The sequence below is a fragment of the Salmo salar genome, chromosome ssa09 (genome assembly GCF_905237065.1).
Source record: "Salmo salar chromosome ssa09, Ssal_v3.1, whole genome shotgun sequence".
NCBI classification, from domain to species: Eukaryota; Metazoa; Chordata; class Actinopteri; order Salmoniformes; family Salmonidae; genus Salmo; species Salmo salar.
In genome coordinates this window covers 8,977,461-8,996,522 of record NC_059450.1, presented here as the reverse complement: position 1 = coordinate 8,996,522, position 19,062 = coordinate 8,977,461, and the positions used below count along the sequence as shown (strand labels likewise).

Sequence of the window (19,062 nt, the reverse complement as noted above, 5' to 3'; positions counted from 1 at the left end):
GCATAGCATCAATAGTGAAGAGGTGACTCCGGGATGCTGGCCTTCTAGGCAGAATTCCTTTGTCCAGTGTCTGTGTTCTTTTGCCCATCTTAATATTTTATTTTTATTGGCCAGTCTGAGATATGGCTTTTTCTTTGCAGCTCTGCCTAGAAGTCCAGCATCCCGGAGTCGCCTCTTCACTGTTGATGTTGAGACTGGTATTTTGCGGGTACTATTTAATGAAGCTGCCAGTTGAGGACTTGTGAGGCGTCTGTTTCTCAAACTAGACACTCTAATTTGTCCTCTTGCTCAGTTGTGCACCGGGGCCTCCCACTCCTCTTTCTATTCTGGTTAGAGCCAGTTTGCGCTGTTCTGTGAAGGGAGTAGTGCACAGCGTTGTACGAGCTCTTCAGTTTCTTGGCAATTTCTCACATGGAATAGCCTTCATTTCTCAGAACAAGAATAGACTGACAAGTTCCAGAAGAAAGTTCTTTGTTTCTGGCCATTTTGAGCCTGTAATCGAACCGACAAATGCTGATGCTCCAGATACTCAACTAGTCTAAAGAAGGCCAATTGTATTGCTTCTTTAATCAGTACAACAGTTTCAGCTGTGCTAACATAATTGCAAAAGGGTTTTCTAATGATCAATTAGCCTTTAAAAATGATCAACTTGGATTAGTTAACACAACGTGCCATTGGAACACAGGAGTGATGGTTGCTGATAATGGGCCTCTGTATGCCTATGTAGATATTCTATTAAAAATGTGCCGTTTCCAGCTACAATAGTCATTTACAACATTAACAATGTCTACACTGTCACGTCCTGACCAGTAAAAGGGGTTATTTGTTATTGTAGTTTGGTCAGGGCGTGGCAGGGGGTGTTTGTTTTGTGTGTTTCGGGGTTTTGATGTATGTTCTATATTTTTTATTTCTATGTTTATTCTAGGTTTTTTCAATGACCTCCAATTAGAGGCAGCTAGCTGGTGGTTGTTGTCTCTAATTGGAGGCCATATTTAGTGTGTTCGTTTTCACTTGTGTTTGTGGGTGGTTGTTCCTAGTATAGTCTGTGCACCTTACTGGACTGTTTTCGTCGTTTGTTTTGTTTAAGTGTTTTTTCTTTAATAAAAATAAGAAGATGAGCACTTTACCCGCTGCATTTTGGTCCACTCCTTACGACGCCTATGACATACACTGTATTTCTGATACATTTTATGTTATTTAATGGACAAAAAATTTGCTTTTCTTTCAAAAACAAGGACATTTCTAAGTGACCCCAAACTGTTGAACGGTAGTGTACGTAATAACAAAGCACTTTTTACATAATAATAAAGCACTATTGTTCCTCAAAAACTCAGAGAGGAAACAAATGATCCATTCCCCTGGTACTCCCATCTCCCCAACACATCAAACAACACCAAAAGCACGTGGTCCCTACATACCGTCTGTTTTGTTTTATTGGCTAGCAGAGAGGCTGTCAAACACTGGCTTAGCAGATGGTCTGAAGCGGCCCTCATTACTACCTTGTTACATAAGCTCCCGGTGGTCCCTGCCTGCATGGTGCCTAACAAGGGGGCAAGGAAGGTGGAGCATCTGTTTGGGGACCGCCATATGGATCTGTGCTGCCTGTCAGACACTGAGAGAGACCGACTGACCTCTTTCACTAAGCACCCTGTTCATACTGCAGCTCCTGGACAGCTCTGACACATTTCCGCTGTCGGGCTGTTCCTACGGGAATGAAGCTAGTGGTTAAGTATGACTCTATGACACTTGTGACCGCCTTACACATTTTGATGGATAGAACTACAGCTCACCGAGAAAGGGGTGGTTTCATAACAATGCTTTCTCTTAATCACTGGAATACCATATGCAGTAATTACAGAGGAGCATTTCAAAACATCAACGAGAGTCACTGGATAAGTGACACCTTCCAGATAATCTGCATTGAGGTTTTTTCTGCAATACAATACGGTGCAAATGTTTATTTGGGTTGGAAGGGTGACCATTACCTACGATCATGTGGTTGCAGACGTCGCAGAAAGTGGGCTTCTTAAAGATGTGCTCCATGAAGCCGTGTCCAGTGGGGTCGATGGCGTGGGGGTGGCGTCCTGGGGAGTAGACCAAGGAAGGGGGGGCACATGGGATGGCCGGGGGCGCATTAGAGATCACCAGGTTGGAGGTTGAGCGAGGGGGGGCATGGTGGACAGGGTGGATGGGATTGGCCACCGTAACCCCGATGATGCTCATTTGGCCTGTGATGCTGCTGTTGTCCGAGAGCAGCTCTGTCGACAGCTTGGCGTCACTGTTGTTGCGCTGGAAGAAATTGTCTGCGCTCTTGCTGCGCATTCTCTTGGTTTTGAAGGAAAAGGAGCGCTTCAGCTTCTGCATCTGGAGAGAGAGAGCGAGAGAGAGAGAGAGAGAGAGAAAGCTTGAGAAGAAATTGACTATAGTCCCATCATAATATATTAAACCATGTTTATTACATACCGTACAGTATGTATCAAATTCAGTCAATCTTGCTCATGACTGTAGTATGTATGGGTATCTTTGCTCCTGAAATTGCCATCACTATACGCATTACATCTGTACAAGGTTCCGTAAAGTCCTGTTCTGCACTATTACTCCTTATGACTTCTCATTGGGCTGTTCCAAGAAAACTCACATTTAGTCTTGCCTCAACTGAAAGAGAAAACCATTCATGAATTTTCAGTCATTTGTAGCTTTCTGATGCTCAAAATTGCCCACTTACATTGCCAGGGCAACCTGATTTTGTTGTTGTTGTGAAAACTCTGTATACAGTAGGTCCGGTCCCCCACCACGAAAGGAAATGCAATTTCCTGGGTTAGGCTATGCATCATAGAGGTAGCTTATCATTTCTACCATGCTGGGCGGCAATTCCGTGCCACAATTTCATTACTGCTTCTCTTTTTTAAACTATAATTTATAGAGCAACCCTGGAGACAGGAAACAGCTCCTCTACAACCTCTAGAAAATGTATTTCCTCATCTTGAAGGACTTATCGTTTACTACGCTCCCACTTGGGTCGTGACAAAGTCTCAACCGAATGATTCTCCAACAAACGATCATTTCATTGCTTCCGTATCTGTCCAGTCAGTGGCTGCAGCGTCACATTGTAAATAAGAATTTGTTCTTAACCGACTTGCCTATTTAAATAAAGGTTAAATAAAATAAAAAAATAAACATTGAAGAACACTTCTTTATAAATGATGGTGAATGACGGTCATAGAATGGTCTCATAAAAACACGATGTTCAATTACACAGGACAGGCTTGGCTCTGTAATGGGGACCCAACACCAGGGTGAATTGAGTGTCTATTTTCTGTTTGCTATTTAGGTGCATTTGTCCCTGCTGTTCAATCGAGTACAGGCTTAACTGAACGAACAACAAAGACGGAATGCAATATGACATTTTATTAAATAGTTTGGGGAATGACCTCGTTTCCGAGGGAAAATCCTCAGAGCCAGATGATGTGATGGCAGGTAGCCCTATGCAGGGCTGCTGGCATCGAAGCCCTCCGCCCGCTGGGGTAAAGGAGTTCCAGTGACGGGCCTTAAGATTATTTTAGCTGCTGGTGGTGGGGAAGTGGATGGTTGTTGAAAATTGTTGCCAAAAAACAGCAAGTGAGAGAACATGGGTAAGTTGACATACAGTATAAATACATCCCAAGGATTACACCCATTGGTTGAGAAAGAGGAAGGTGATAATTGCAAACGTGAGCCCATAGGTTAAACAGCAAGTGTGAGGAATGTGCAATATTGTGCCGTGTTATAGGCTATAAGGTAAGTAGGTGAATGACATTCCGCACATGGCTAATAGGAAAGAGGAGAAGTAACAAGACGCTATGTTGATGATGATACATTTGTATTCATTCCCAATATGCCCATGGAATAGGAAACAAAAGTGAATTATGTTATGCTTCAGACCAGCCTTCATGATTGAACTTTCGTAAACTACATTTGATCTGGTTTTATTAGATTGGCCTCAACAATGATTTCTAGGTTACATGACTGGAAAGTGTTGAGGTTAACACACATAAGCCTATACAGTCAGAGGATCATTAATGTTTTGTTAAGTTGAAATCACCTGTGGTGATCAATGATTGTATAACAGTTGAAATCAACTGAGTGGAGTTGTGGCAGCAAGTGTATGATCATGACCTATTGATTACTCAGGTCAATCTGGAAACAATCGATCCAGCCCTCTACCACCCACACATCACGGTACTCTGGGAATTCACTGCAGCTTTGATGTAGCCTAGCCTTCACTCTAGGAGATGGTGATTAGGAAAGAAAACACCTATCGATAATGTTCAGAAACACACAACGTCCTCACTGAGAAACGCTACCTATTCTGTTTGTTTACCTTCTTAGTAATGAGATGGAAATGAAACTACGGTCCAGATAAAAATGTTGGCATACATTGTGGCATCTTGAAAGTCAAATTGTAACGTTATCTCTCTTTCCACTTCGATTCAAGTCTAATTGAATTAAACAGATAAGGTGGGGTAAGACATGAGCTGATAACTTATCTAAGGAATCCTGTATGCCTATGTAGATATTCCATAAAAAATGTACTGTTTCCAGCGACAATAGTCATTTACAACATTAACAATGTCTACACTGTATATCTGATCCATTTGTAGTTATTTTAATGGACAAAAATGTGCTTTTCTTTCAAAAACAAGGACATTTGTAAGTGACCTCAAACTTTTGAACGGTAGTGTATAAAATATATATTGTCCACTCTCTCCCTCTCTCCCTCCCTCAGTAAGGGGATGATCTGTCTGTGTTATGATTAAGTCACAGAGCTACTACGGAATTAAACAGAAAATGTACTGTACCTCAATTCTAAAACGATTTGACATGCATTATATTGTATAGAAAACATTTGTACCTATATATTGCTTCCCAACTATGAAAAATAAAACTAACTACTTTCTGGACGAAGAGCTTTCAGCTATTTCTATTTCTAAACAATGAAGGCTCAAGGATGCAATGTTCTCTTTCTCAAGACTGGAAATTAACATAAAGGTTGTCAGCATAATAAGAAAATAAATGCATCAAGCAACACCAGACTGTGGGTGCACGATTGGGAAATAGCTGGGTGTTGATACGGGATCTATCACAAGAGCAATAGCCACATGGACAAGCTTAAAAGGACCCATGAGAAGGGGGGGGGGGGGATTTCAAGCTAAAACCTAATTTACCAAAAACACCTTAGGGAATATGATGAATTACGATTTTCCCAAGGAAGCTTAAATAGTGTTTGTCATTAAGACTATACAAAATGAGTTTTAGCAAAGAGACTAATGCAAGTTTTGATAGGGCACTTAACTTTTCTTACTTTATGAACCCCAACTTTTCCTTAAAAGGAAAAACCATAAAAGTCACATTCAAATGAATGAAAGAGTCCTTATATGGTGTCTTCAAAGAAGTAGCCTAGCTTCTTTCTCTGCGACTTCATGAACATGGATTACAAATGGTTTATTATGCATTTTGAGCGTAATCAACAGTCTGTGCCATGTTACATTGTTGAATCACACATGTGAGGTATGGTTCCATGTACTACTCTGACCTTCTAGAATGCCCTAGAACCCTCAAACTCAACTCTGGACCTCGAAGCCAGTTCCACTGCGTTTTTTTTATTGTTCCCCTCTAATCAGGGAGTGATTTAGACCTGGGACACCAGGTGGGTACAATTAATTATCAGGTAGAAAAGAAAACCAGCAGGCTCCAGACCTCATAGGGTAAGAGTTGAATACCCCTGCCCTAGAGTATCAAGGGAATTCTGGGAGCAGGCCAGTAACCGAAAGGTTGCTGGATCGAATCCCAGAGCTGACAAGGTAAAAATCTGTTGTTCTGAGCAAGGCAGTTAATCCACTGTTCCCAGGGCGCCAATGTCGATTAAGGCAGCCCTCTCTGGTTCAGAGGGGTTGGGTTAAATGCTTTTCCCTTTCTACGATATTATTTCTGATTATTAAAGAGTATAATGACACCTGGCTAAATAGCTCATTATCCATTTAGAAATCAATCAACATACTCAAAGTCATGCACCTCTCTCAAAGGAACCCAACCATAGCATCCCAACTGAGACACCTGGAAGCAAGTAGTACAGTTGCTTACCCACAGCTGCTAACTATGCCAGGATACCTACCACGAATCCCTTCAAATCGCACAGTCTAGTGACCACATTTACTGATGTGTAGGGATAGGGAGTGCTACAGTAATGTAACAATGAAAGGGAAAGAGTTCTCATTTTGCCATCGCCGGAGCAACTGGCTGCCATGGAGAGGAAATGGAAAAACTGAAATGAAAACAGGTCAGTGATGAAAGAAAAACTCAGAAGCGTGTCTAAAGTGTCCTGCTTAAGCCCGAGAGCTTTGGGACAGGAAGGGAGCGTAACTGGTTTAAAATCTACAACTGTAGTGATAGTGATTGGTCCAGTATTTTACATCTAATTGAAGTACTTACACAGGGTTACAGGTGACCCAGAAAAATGTGGGTGTGGACTACAAAACTACAGATATGGGATATTAATTTGATCACTATTGTTGCTGAGAATATTCCTGCAGAGCAGGAAATGCAAACGTATAGTTATGAGTATAGTGTAAAAGGCTTCTAAAGTTTGTAAATTCCACTTTGAAATTTCAGACTTGATTTGCCCTAATGAAAAATGTATCAACCCCTATAAAAATGTCCTGCAACCGCAGTTTCGTGTTTTTGTTGAAAGAAGTGTAACTATGTAAGGTCGTCGGCTGCCATACCTCCTATCAAGGTATTGATGAGCTGTGCATTCTTTTATGGGTAATTTCCTGTTGCTGCAGAGTTATTTCCTTTCTGTTCATGATTATTTTTCTGCTGTAGCAAACTGGCTCAAATTAAGAGCTTACATCTGTAGACAAAATGCCAATGGCAGAGCTGGAACAATCCTATAGTTCCCACATTGCAACCCCCATAACTTGTAGGGTCCATCTGTCTGTCCTATTCATACATATTAAGCTGTTTATGATACTGTACTTTCATTGGCAAGGTTGAATGTCATAAATTAATATTATTGGCTGAAAACAATAAGTGCAAAAACTAAATTCAGACTAAAGGAACTCAGGGACAAACAATGTTGTTATGAAAGGATATTAAGCTATAATGCAAACTAGTTGCCTAGAATAGCATTTCAGAGTACAGGCTTAATTTTTCAATCATATAACTCTACTTCAATAATGCCTATTATGGGACAGATAGGTTTTAATTAACATTTTTGGAATACATAACTGAATACATTAGATATGTATGAATGGGTGGAATATACAGTGTGAATATCTTTTTGTTTCCACCATAGTGCATAAGTGAAGTATGACGATGTCCAATATATGAGCCATTAAAAATATACAACATAGCAAATTCATAGAATAAGCTACATTTGTCAAATACATGTCAAAGCTTTGGCTGTTCCAGACTGAGAGGCTGCATATTTAAAATATACAAAATATATAATTCATTGAACAGGCTAAATTTGTAAAACACATGTCTAAGCTTTGGCTGTTCCAGATTGAGAGGCAGTCATGCAGCCTCTTTATCTATTTAATACCCTTTCACGATCTATTGACTAATGGAATGGTCGCATCACCTAAAAACGACCTTCTTGGGTACACTACCTTTGTCTCCTGTTGACTAGCACTGGGCGCTGGTGACTGAGGGGTCTCGTGCTGATCGCGCTCGTTCTTGCCCAAACTCTCGTCCTGCATGATGTTAGCCGGTGGAATCATTTTCTCTCCTCTTGGACAAAAAATTAAATAAAACTGAAAGAGCAGCTTCGTGTTGCGTTGAGGAAGTTTTCACACTCTTAAATATCCCAGTTGGCTACATATTTCAGTGTTTTCCTGTCTTCGTCGTTTGACTTCTTCAACTGTCCTTGTGAAGAGAAGTCTGTCTGATGCCGGCGGTTCTGGAATACGGTAGATGATGTCTTGAATTCCGTCGAAAGGGAAAGGTAGGCTACAGAATCGACTCTGATGAAAATAAAACAATTAGGTGTGTAGAATAAGGTTTTAAAATTACCTTTAGGTATGTGGACACACACTTGTAAGCCACAAGTGTTAGAATTCACCCACTATCGACTCTGTTCAGTACTTTCCACCACTCTTGTGCTGCGTAATGTTGGCAACAACACATCCGTGTCCATGCGCGCGCTGCCTCTGGTCTCGAGCTGTTCTTGCCCTTGCTGTCCTGTCAGTGATCAGCTGGATTCTGCTGTCAGCTTGTTTATCCGTGGATAGCTGAGCTAGAGATCTGTATATAATGACGAGATGATAATGCCTCCGCCCTAACAATGGGAGTCCTTGTCCCAAGGACGGGAAGGCAGGCAACAAGTTGAGGTGCAAAATAAATGGAAACTCATTGGGCTTATTTTGGACAGATTTTGGCTAGACTAAAACCTCTCGCTTACTCTCTGTTTGAGCGCTTGCCTCATGGTGGATGTGGAGGGATGGGGTCTTTCTTGTCAATGTAGTTTGGTAAGGCAGTCCCAGACATCCTTCTATTTTTGTCATCATAAATTTCAGAAAGAATACTACATGAATTTGGTTATTATTCTTTGGTCAGATTGAAGCAGGCAGCAGGCAGGCTATCATATTTAATATACAATGAGTTTGCAAAACATTAAGAACACCTTGCTAAGTTTGAGTTGCACCCCCTTTTGCCATCAGAACAGCCTCAATTTGGTGTTGAAAGTTTTCCACGGAGATGCTGGCCCATGTTGACTTCAATGCTTCCCACAGTTGTCAAGTTGTCTGGATGTCCTTTGGATGGTGGACCATTCTTGATGTTTTTCCAAATCTCTAGTGTTCAGTGTTTTCATTCCTTAGCCCACTGCAACCGCAGTTTTGTGTTTTTGTTGATAGAAGTGTAACTCTGTAAGGTCGTCGGCTGCCATACCCCCTTCGTGTCAAGGTATGATGAGTTGTGCATTCTTTTATGGGTCTTTGGGCAACAATGCTGTACTCGACTGTCAGTTGACTAACTGTAGCACGTCTGTTGCTCTGTACAATTCGTGTCAGCCTCCTTTGTCCTCTAACATCAATGCCTGTCGTTGGCTGGATGTCCTTTGGGTGATGGACCATTCTTGATACACACAGGAAACTGCTGAGAATAAATAAAAAACAGCAGCATTACAGTTGTTGACACACTCAAACCTGGTGCACCTGGCACCTACTGTACTACCATACCCCGTTCAAAGGCACTGAAATATTATGTCTTCCCCATTCACCCTCTGAATGGTACACATACACAATCCATGTCTCAATTGTCTCAAGGCTTAAAGATCCTTCTTTACCCTGTCTCCTTCCCTTCATCTACACAGATTGAAGTGGATTTAACAGGTGACATCAATAAGGGATCATAGCTTTCACCTGGATTCACCTGGTCACTCTATGTCATGGAAAGAGCAGGTGTTCCTAATGTTTTGTACACTCAATGTATACTGTATATTATAAACTGGGTGGTTCAAGCCCTGAATGCTGATTGGCTGAAAAAACATGTATTTTTACCCTTCTAATTACATTGGTAACCAGTGTATAATAGCAATAAGACACCTCGAGGGTTTGTGGTACATTGGCCATATACCACACCCCCTCTGGCCTTATTGCTTAAATATACGTGTTTGGTATGTTGGGCAAGTTGTTTGCAGGGCCTTTTGATTTTATGGGAAATCTCAGTCAATGTCACCTCCCGGGTTCTGTAAGATTCATTCATACAGTTATATCATTTATTTTCTGAAATACTGTATGTTATACAATCATGATAAACTTTTCACTACAGTCTAATTCATATTCTGGCAATACTTTCACCTTGAAGTTCTATAACGCCATGACGTTTGGTATAATTCATTTGTCTTTCTCCATACCTTCAACCTTACTTCTACAGTAGAGCAGAAACAGAATTCTGCGCGAGACAGTCAATACAATTAGACAGACATGCGTCTTTATTGCCAATCAGTTTGGTATTATTCCCCAATATGTTGTAGCCACAAACAAATTATGCATATATTTTAGATTTTTTTCTCATGTGTTGTCATTATGTTTTAATTGACTTGGTTTGTAGTGCAGGACTATAATGAAAAGCAAATTTACAAATGAATCCCTGTCTTGTGATCCTAGTAGTGACAGATCACTCTGCCTCCCCCAAGGCTCCCCTGTGAGGTGATGTCCTTGAAATAATAGCAGAGCGAGCTAGACTGCAGCCTCTCTGTGACTTGAATACAAACACCACAACAGAGCAGGTTATGAAATACAGATATTATGCTACTGATCTTATATCAGGATGCATTAATCCAAAAATAGTAAGGGTCAGAAATAACAATAATCTTAACATCATAGCATTGTCTATATTTTTTATTTTTTTATTTAACTAGGCAAGTCAGTCAAGAACAAATTCTTATTTACAATGTCTGCCTACCCAGGCCAAACCGGATGACACTAGGCCAATTGTGCGCCGCCCTATGAGATTCCCAATCACGGCCGGATGTGATACAGCCTGGATCCAAACCAGGGACTGTAGTGACGCCTCTTGCGCAGAGATGCAGTGCGTTAGACCGCTGCGCCACTCGGGAGCCCATATGTCTGAAATCAATTCTGATATGTAGTTCACTCTACGATTTTTGGTATTATCCTGCAGGCCTAGTGCTGCTTGAAATGAATGAAGACAGCAAGCCCTAAATAACATGGCAGTTGTGTGTATTCAAGGATGCCAAGGGAAGCCAGGCATCCCAAAAACATTTATCAACCAAAAAAATGTAAAGCATAAAATAATGTATCTTTCGTCTCTCTGTGTTTCATCATTTTCCTTGAATTCGCAAGAGGCTGAATGTATCTCACAGGAGAATGCATCCGAGAGAGCAAAACAGCGCCCCTCTGTCTCTCCATGTGTAGGCCATCTATCTGATGCTGTCTGGTCCAAACGAGTATAACATTGTTGCCGCCCGTTGCATTGAAGGGAAGCCAGCGAGCATCTGTCCTCCCTTGACAAAAAAACATATCAACAATTTGCCAATCAGCATTGAGCTAAACTGAGCAAGCTCAACTGTGAATGGTCCTGGCGCAGCAAAAACTGTGTTAAGGGAAGCCAGCTTGGATTTGCCGTGACTTCTATCAAATCCAATTGAAAGCATAAGTAATTTACAGAAAAACTTGAATTATTGCATCTCGTTATGTTGTTGTCCTCCAGTGCCTAGCTAGCCAGCTAGCTAAAATTGGCCCTTTCCTAAATTAGCCATGGATGGAGATAGGGATTTGGACTTGTTGTTTTACTTAATTCTCCGTATTGGCCAATGATAATGACGGTGATTCTGATCCAACCATAAATTCATACATTGTTGTGCCCCTGGCCTGAGAGGATGGAAGTTCATTTTGGCCACAAAGTCTTTCTTTCATCAGCATAAAGACTCAACAGTGTCAGATCAACAGGTTCATGATACTTCATTATCTCTAATGAAATCAGTCACAAGTGAGTGAGAAGAACTCACACAAGTGAGTGAGGGTGACTCAACCAAGATGGTGGGTTACCGAGAACCAACTCATCTGCGATTAAGACGAAAATGCATCACCACTTGCAGACAGGAAGTGGGAAAGTGAAGGAGAAGAAACACTATAATCTCTACTCTCAGCTGCTGGTCATGACTAAGAGCCAAAGGGCTAGGAGAGATGCAGGGTTAATTATATCAAATTAAGGGTCTAGGCTGAGGCACTGTGATGAGCTGACTTGTGTAATTTCATGGCTGACAGACTGATTATCACAGATTATTTCTTTTCTATCAGTTCTTTCTTTTTTTTTCTTTCCTTAAACACCAAGACTCTGCTTAAAGAAAACAAAGGCTACAGCTTCACCTCTGCCATTGGGAAAATTTTAGTCCAATTTACCCCATTGTTCTCTCAGGCAAGAGTTCAGATATGACAGTTTGAAGACTTCCAGGGTTGGAAACTAGATTTATTTCGCATTATAACTCCAACATGCAGTTGCGGTTCTATGCCAGTCTCTGGAAGAAATCCAGTGAGATTGTTTGCGTGTTATGGAACTCCACAGTATAATGTACATCCTATCAGGACAGGATCTGCAAAGACATTTTGTAAGACTTCTCCATGATTTAGCAAACAACACTATTGAAGTGCTAATCTTCATTGACCTTGTCAGTGAATGTTCACACTCTGTTCTTGGTACCAGAATCATAGTGCCAGGCAGCCACTTTATGGAATTATATTTGCTAGGTGGAATGAGGGATGATAAATACATGAATTAACTTGAAATTACCTTTTAAGCACTGCATGACTGAAAGTCTTGAATAATGAGCGGTCGTCATCATTAACTTCTCAACTGGATATAAATGGGTGCCAGCTTTATTTTTCACATTGGGGGAATTCCAAAGCACAGAAGAAACACTTAAAAATGACAAATATCCACTTGAAATAGTGTTGACATTCACAAGTTGACTGTTTGAGAGCCCAGTGCATGTGGTTCCCTTGGCAACATTTCAGCAACTTGCAATTTCCCCCAAATTCAATCGCATTCCACACTGCCCTTTCCCACCTGGACAAAAGGAACAGCTATGTGAGAATGCTGTTCATTGACTACAGCTCAGCGTTCAACACCATAGAGCCCACAAAGCTCATTACTAAGATAAGGACCCTGGGACTAAACACCTCCCTCTACAACTAGATCCTGGACTTCCTGACGGGCCGCCCCCAGGTGGTAAGGGTAGGCAACAACACATCTGCCACGCTAATACTCAACACGGGGGCCCCTCAGGGGTGCGTGCTTAGTCCCCTCTTGTACTGCCTGTTCACCCACGACTGTGTGGCCAAGCACGACTCCAACACCATTATTAAGTTTGCTGACGACACAACATTGTTAGGCCTGATCACCGACAACGATGAGACGACCTATAGGGAGGAGGTCAGAGACCTGGCAGTGTGGGTCCAGGACAACAACATTTCCCTCAATGTGAGCAAGACAAAGGAATGAATCGTGGACTACAGGAAAAGGAAGGCTGAACACGCCCCCATTCACATCGATGGTGCTGTAGTGGAGCGGGTCGAGAGTTTCAATTTCCTTGGTGTCCACATCACCAACAAACTATCATGGTCCAAACACACCAAGACAATTGTGAAGAGGGCACGACAACACCTTTTCCCCCTCAGGAGACTAAAAAGATTTGGAATGGGTCCCCAGATCCTCAAAAAGTTATACAGCTGCACCCTCGAGAACATCCTGACTGGTTGCATCACTGCCTGGTATGGAAACTGCTCGGCATCCGACTGTAAGGCGCTACAGAGGGAAGTGCATATGGCCCGGTACATCACTGGCTTCCTGCCATCCCGGACCTATATACTAGGCGGTGTCAATGGAAGGTCCAAAAAATGGACAAAAATTCCAGTCACCCAAGTCATAGACTGTTCTCTCTAATACCGCATGGCAAGTGGTACCGGAGCGTCAAGTCTAAGTCAAAAAGGCTGCTGAACAATTAATAAAATGGTCACCCGGACTGTTTACATTGACCCCCCCCCCCCCCTTACACTGCTGCTACTCGCTGTTCATTATCTATGCATAGTCACTTTACCCCTACCTACATATACAAATTACCTTGACTAACCTGTACCCCCTCACATATATAGCCTCTATAGTTATTTTATTGTGTTACTTTTTAGCGTATTTTCTTAACTCGATTTCTTGAACTGCATTAAAGGCTTGTAAGTAAGCATTTCACGGTAAGGTCTACACATGTTATGTTCGGCGAATGTGGCAAATAACATTTGATTTGATTTGATTAGAAAATTCCATAATTCCATAGTCCATTAGCTTGTGTATCAAATTAAATAACATTTTATTTGGCACATGCTTCGTAAACAACAGGTCTAGACTAACGATGAAATGCTTACGGGTCCTTTTCCAACAATGCAGAGTTAAAGATAAAAAATAAAATAGAATTAGTGACACGAGGAATAAACACATATTGAATAACGAATAACAAGTAAAAATAACATAGCTATATACAGGTAGTACCAGTACGAAGTCGATGTGCATGGGTACGATGTAATTGAGGTAGCTTGTACATATAGGTACTGTATGGGTAAAGTGACTAGGCAACAGGGTAGCAGCAGCGTATGTGGTGAGTGTGAAAGTGTGTGTGTGTGAGTGTGTGGCGTCATTATGCATGTGTGCACATGTTATGTGTGTGTGTGTGTGTGTGTGTGTGTGTGTGTGTGTGTGTGTGTGTGTGTGTGTGTGTGTGTGTGTGTGTAGGTAAGAGTTCTTTGTGTAATCTATTCTGGGAGAGGACTGTATGGCACAAGCCCATCTATTAGCAATCAACTGAATTCTAAATTGGAGAAAATGGAAATCAAATAAAGAATACCCCAATCACAGCCCTTTAACAACCTAATGTACAGTAGCAACACCAATATCAACCATCCTTTGATTTCATTTCAGATGAAGAAATGAAGAAATATAGAAACTCAGGCTTTTGGTGGCCATTCAAAGGATTGTATTTACTATATGGATGTTGTGTGATACACAGAGAATAGAGAAACAATGGGTTTGGCTGTGATAGATGCGCCTTTTGCGATAACGGTCAATTCCTTGGGAGTACCTTTCATGATTTAGTCCTTGTACGTTGCAGTCATATCTACAGAATCAGTGCTGTGCTGTCAGACCCACTGCCTCCAGAGAACACACACACACCACACACACATAACATCCATTAGAGCCCACAGATGCTACTCATTAAGGGGAGGTCATTTCAAGTCTCTCCAAGCGGTCTCATCACATACTGTGTGTGGCTACAGTCTAGTATAAAAACACGCTCGATATTCTCGAATGCATTCAAAAGTCTGCTTTTTACCATTATGACATTACATTTATAGTCATCACAAAGGAACAAGAGAGCTGGTGTGTTAATAATAATAAGAATAATACAAGTAATAATCATATGTGTTCAATTGAGAGCGCTTCTGCGTTTTCTCAGCTCTCAATATACGAACATCTACACAGTCTGGTCCAAGACCACAGCCTTTCCACCCGTCCCTACGATCCCAGAACCATTCTGTGGCTCACACCATTCTGTAGGCCTATGAAAAGCCTGAGCACCTCCCATTAGATATGACTAATCTCTTAAAGGATGTGGTCCTGATGGGAGCCTCTTTCCTGGGTTAAGCCACCCAGTCCTGAATGCTGTCCTATACTGCGTCCATTATCCATGCATTAGCCTCTGGGAAAGGCTAGCTACCAAGAGACCTGTTTTTATTATTATTTGTTTGTTTTTTGTGAGTATTGTTCTGCCGCAAGCATTTGGCATTTAGCAGCTTATTGGTAATGTTGACTCTCCCAAACCACATGTTACACGTTACACATTGTAATGATGTCATTGTCCGGTGCCAAACCACACCCAATTCAAACACGGTATGATAATTATGGAGGCAAATGGAGATCTTGGCTACAGAATCAAGGTTTTGTCTATGAGCCATCTACATCTGTGATTACCATGCTAAACCTTACATAGCAGAACATGATATAGGCTACTAGGTTTCAGAAGCACTAAATATACAGAAGCCTCAACATTCTCAGTACCTTCACCAGGTTGTCAGATCTTCTGGGTTTATTTTGGGACCTGTCGAGTTAAGCATGTGTGAATAATGTACTGGGGTGCTCACTAGCTGTTTGCATGGTTGGCATCAAGGAGCTGAGAATACTACACTGAACAAAATTATAAAGGCAACATGTAAAGTGTTGGTCCCATGTTTCATGAGCTGAAATAAAAGATCCCAGAAATGTTCCATACGCAACATTTGGCCACAAATTTGTTTACATCCCTGTTAGTGCACATTTCTTCTTTGCCAAGATAATCCATCCACCTGACAGGTGTGATATATAAAGAATCTGGTTAAACAGCATGATCTTTACACAGGTGCACCTTGTGCTGGGGACAATAAAAAGCCACTCTAAAATGTGCAGTTTTGTCAAACAACACAATGCCACAGATGTCTCAAGTTTTGAGGGGGCGTGCAATTGGAATGCTGACTGCAGGAATGTCCACCAGAGCTGTTGCCAGAGAATTTAATGTTAATTTCTTTACCATAAGCTGCCTCCAACTTCGTTTTAGAGAATTTGGCAGTATGTCCAACCGGACCACGTGTATGGCGTTGTGTTGGCGAGCGATTTTCTGATGTCAACGTTGTGAACAGAGTGCCCCATGGTGGCGGTGGGGTTATGGTATGGGCAGGCATAAGCTAAGGACAACGAACATAATTGCATTTTATCGATGGCAATTTGAATGCACAAAAATACTGTGACGAGATCCTGAGGCCCATTGTGAGGCCCATTTTTTTTTTTAAAGGTATCTGTTACCAACAGAGGCATATCTGTATTCCCAGTCATGTGAAATCCATAGATTAGGGGTAATTCATGTATTTCAATAGACTGATTTCGTCGTATGAACAGTAACTCAGTAAAATCAATGAAATTGTTGCATGTTGCGTTTATATTTTTGTTCAGTATAGATATACACGGTTCCAATTCCACACTGAATATTTAATGATTTCACAAAATTGTGCTATATTGAAATAATATGATACAGCTGCTTGGTTCCCTCCCTATAATGCTCTACAATTAACCTAGAATTTGTCACTAGTACTGACATAACATATGCAGAAAGGCTTTTTATGGCTATTTGTTTTGACTTTTGTTCGAGATTGTGTTGCGTTACAGTAGAACACATTTCCCTATGCCGGCTGCTAAATTGTCATTCCACACCAAAAACAGTGCCAGAATGAGGTAAGATGATAAATATAACTGTAGATTGGAAAGGGACTCTCTATCTCTCTCTGCTTCATGAATTACATTTGCCTTGGTGCTGATCAGAATGTCAGGGTACCATTTCTTTCTTAATGCGTCAGAAGCTTTGTCACCCTTGTCTGCCAAAATCTCAACTTCCCTCTTTTTGGTTCTCAGCTCCCCTGAGAGACTAAACATGTCGGCCAGTTATTCTTAGAATGTAGTTTCCTTCATCCACACATGGTGTTAACTGCTTTGTCAACTGCCTTTACCATTTCCAACAAGAAATGGTAAAGGTAGCACTTTACATTACAGTGCTAATCATCACTGTTTATCAGGTGAGAATGTACTGTACTGTACTTACATATTTATGTGGTAATACATCTATTTTTAAATAACCGCTATATCAACAAATTCTTACATAAGATGTTCTTTGGATGTTACCCTGATGTGATACCACTGTAATGTAATGTGTCAGGCCATCGGCACATTACTCAAAATCATTGTTTTGAGTGAGGAGGAAAATAATTTAACAATGTCTAAATCATGCTGACACCACCCTGTAAAAAGCTTCCTCGTAAAAATCCAGAAAAATTGACCTTTAAAGGTGAAGCGCTGCGAATGTATCTGTATTTCAGTGAAATTTCAAAGTTATGGATGAAAGATTGCTAATTCTTTGGCATAATCGCCTTTCTTTGGCATGAATTCTCACTGATGGCCATATTAACTATTACAGGCTGTGGGAATGTCAGCACTGCGGTTATTCTAATTGGATTTTGATCAGGAAGCTAACAAGCTTTGAATCTCATACTGACAGAGAAGACCTCAACCTAAGGATGCTGAAAACAAAAATGTGACCTGAAATATACTGTGACCCCCCACCCCACATGACCTGACACACACCTCCCATACTGTCTGTACCGACTGGGGATGGCGGAAAGAGGCACAGCGTGTGTTTGGAGTAATGGGTAAATGGATTCCCTAAGAAGCTGTGCACTGGCACCGGGCTAATTAACCCAACTCATAATGAGGAATCCAAGGAATGGTCTCAGCAGGGAGGTAGACTGATAAGAGATAAAAGACTGAAACTATTATTATAAGTGAAATGTTGCTTTTAAGATAAAAATTATAATCGATGGCGGTGCACAGTATCACTTTTTTCAACAGAATAATATTGATACCATGGTCAGGGTGTAGTAGTGCCTGTGGAGCACCAAATTGCACTTCGATATCACCATTTGAGATCAATTATGATTATGTCTGATGTGAGAGCGGGTGTGTGTTATATCACAAAAACGCAATAGGTGTAACTCAATATCACAAAAACTCAATTTATTGAAAAGGTAAAATGCAGTGCCTAAATTCTTAGAATGGAGAAAATACAGTACTCCCTTTTCATTCTCTTTGCCAAGTGTCATGTTTTGAACTTTTCGTCCTGTGTATTTCATCCGGTGACGGTCTCCAGCTGGTCACTCTGTCTCTGTGTTCACCAGCCAGCGTTAATGAGGCTGCAGACTTGGGCTGAAAACAGCACGCCACAGTAACAGCAGCCCCCTGCCTCACTGAAAGCATCTCTCTCCTAGAGTGGCACTGTGGTAAAGGCTGCCTAACCCCAGGGACAGATGCAACACATGTTGAGGGCTCACACAGTGAAGATGGTCTGGTTGTCTATTTCCCCTTTATAAATGTTCTAGCGCGTATCCCTCTCATTCCCTCAATCCACACATAGCTCATTCTTAGCTGAGGTGATACCTCTATATAAGTAATCATTGTCAGAAGGTATTATGAGTGTAGCAAAATAACACCTGTCACCTGTCAGTAGGCACATGCAAGGATGATGCAGTTTCGTCAACATATGCTGCTGTGCTGAACAACATTTCCACCTAAAAGCAACATGCTCACCTAACATCACCTAAGAGAAAATGCCACAACACATTAGAAATAGCACAATGTGTGGCCCCTGGTTTTTGGCGAACTCTGGGGCTGTGTGCTTTAAACTGAATTCCAGGGGGAGCGCGCTCATATCGCTCCCATAACCTCTACCTATCTAACGTGGTTATTAGTTAGCATGATGTTGGCACAAGGTCTTATAGCCAGCACTAAAGACGTATGTCATACATGCTGAATGTATATGAAAAGGCTGAAAAGCGTTGCTATATTATGCTACTATCTGTCATACCTTTCCTCAGTTGTTAACTGTGATGGTAAACCATTCTCTTTTTTGATATTCTCATAAATGTTAAGGTATTGCGT

At 41.3% G+C, this 19,062-nt stretch overlaps 1 protein-coding gene across 2 annotated transcripts in view; it reads right to left on the bottom strand.

Annotated features, from left to right (window-relative positions):
- The window catches only part of LOC106610680 (SH3 and cysteine-rich domain-containing protein), an 84,322-nt gene extending 76,067 nt beyond the window's left edge, over positions 1 to 8,255 (bottom strand). Inside the window, exons 1-2 of one of the 2 annotated variants that reach the window (XM_014210146.2) lie at positions 7,650 to 8,255; positions 1,986 to 2,364 (exon numbers count right to left, since the gene is read on the bottom strand). In XM_014210146.2, coding sequence (XP_014065621.1) covers positions 1,986 to 2,364; positions 7,650 to 7,760 — 490 coding nt within the window. In that variant the 5' untranslated portion in view covers positions 7,761 to 8,255. Of the gene's footprint in view, positions 1 to 1,985; positions 2,365 to 2,725; positions 2,992 to 7,649 lie in introns of those variants that run through there. The other variant, XM_045723365.1, reaches the window with a different exon arrangement.
- Positions 8,256 to 19,062: the final 10,807 nt, after the last annotated feature.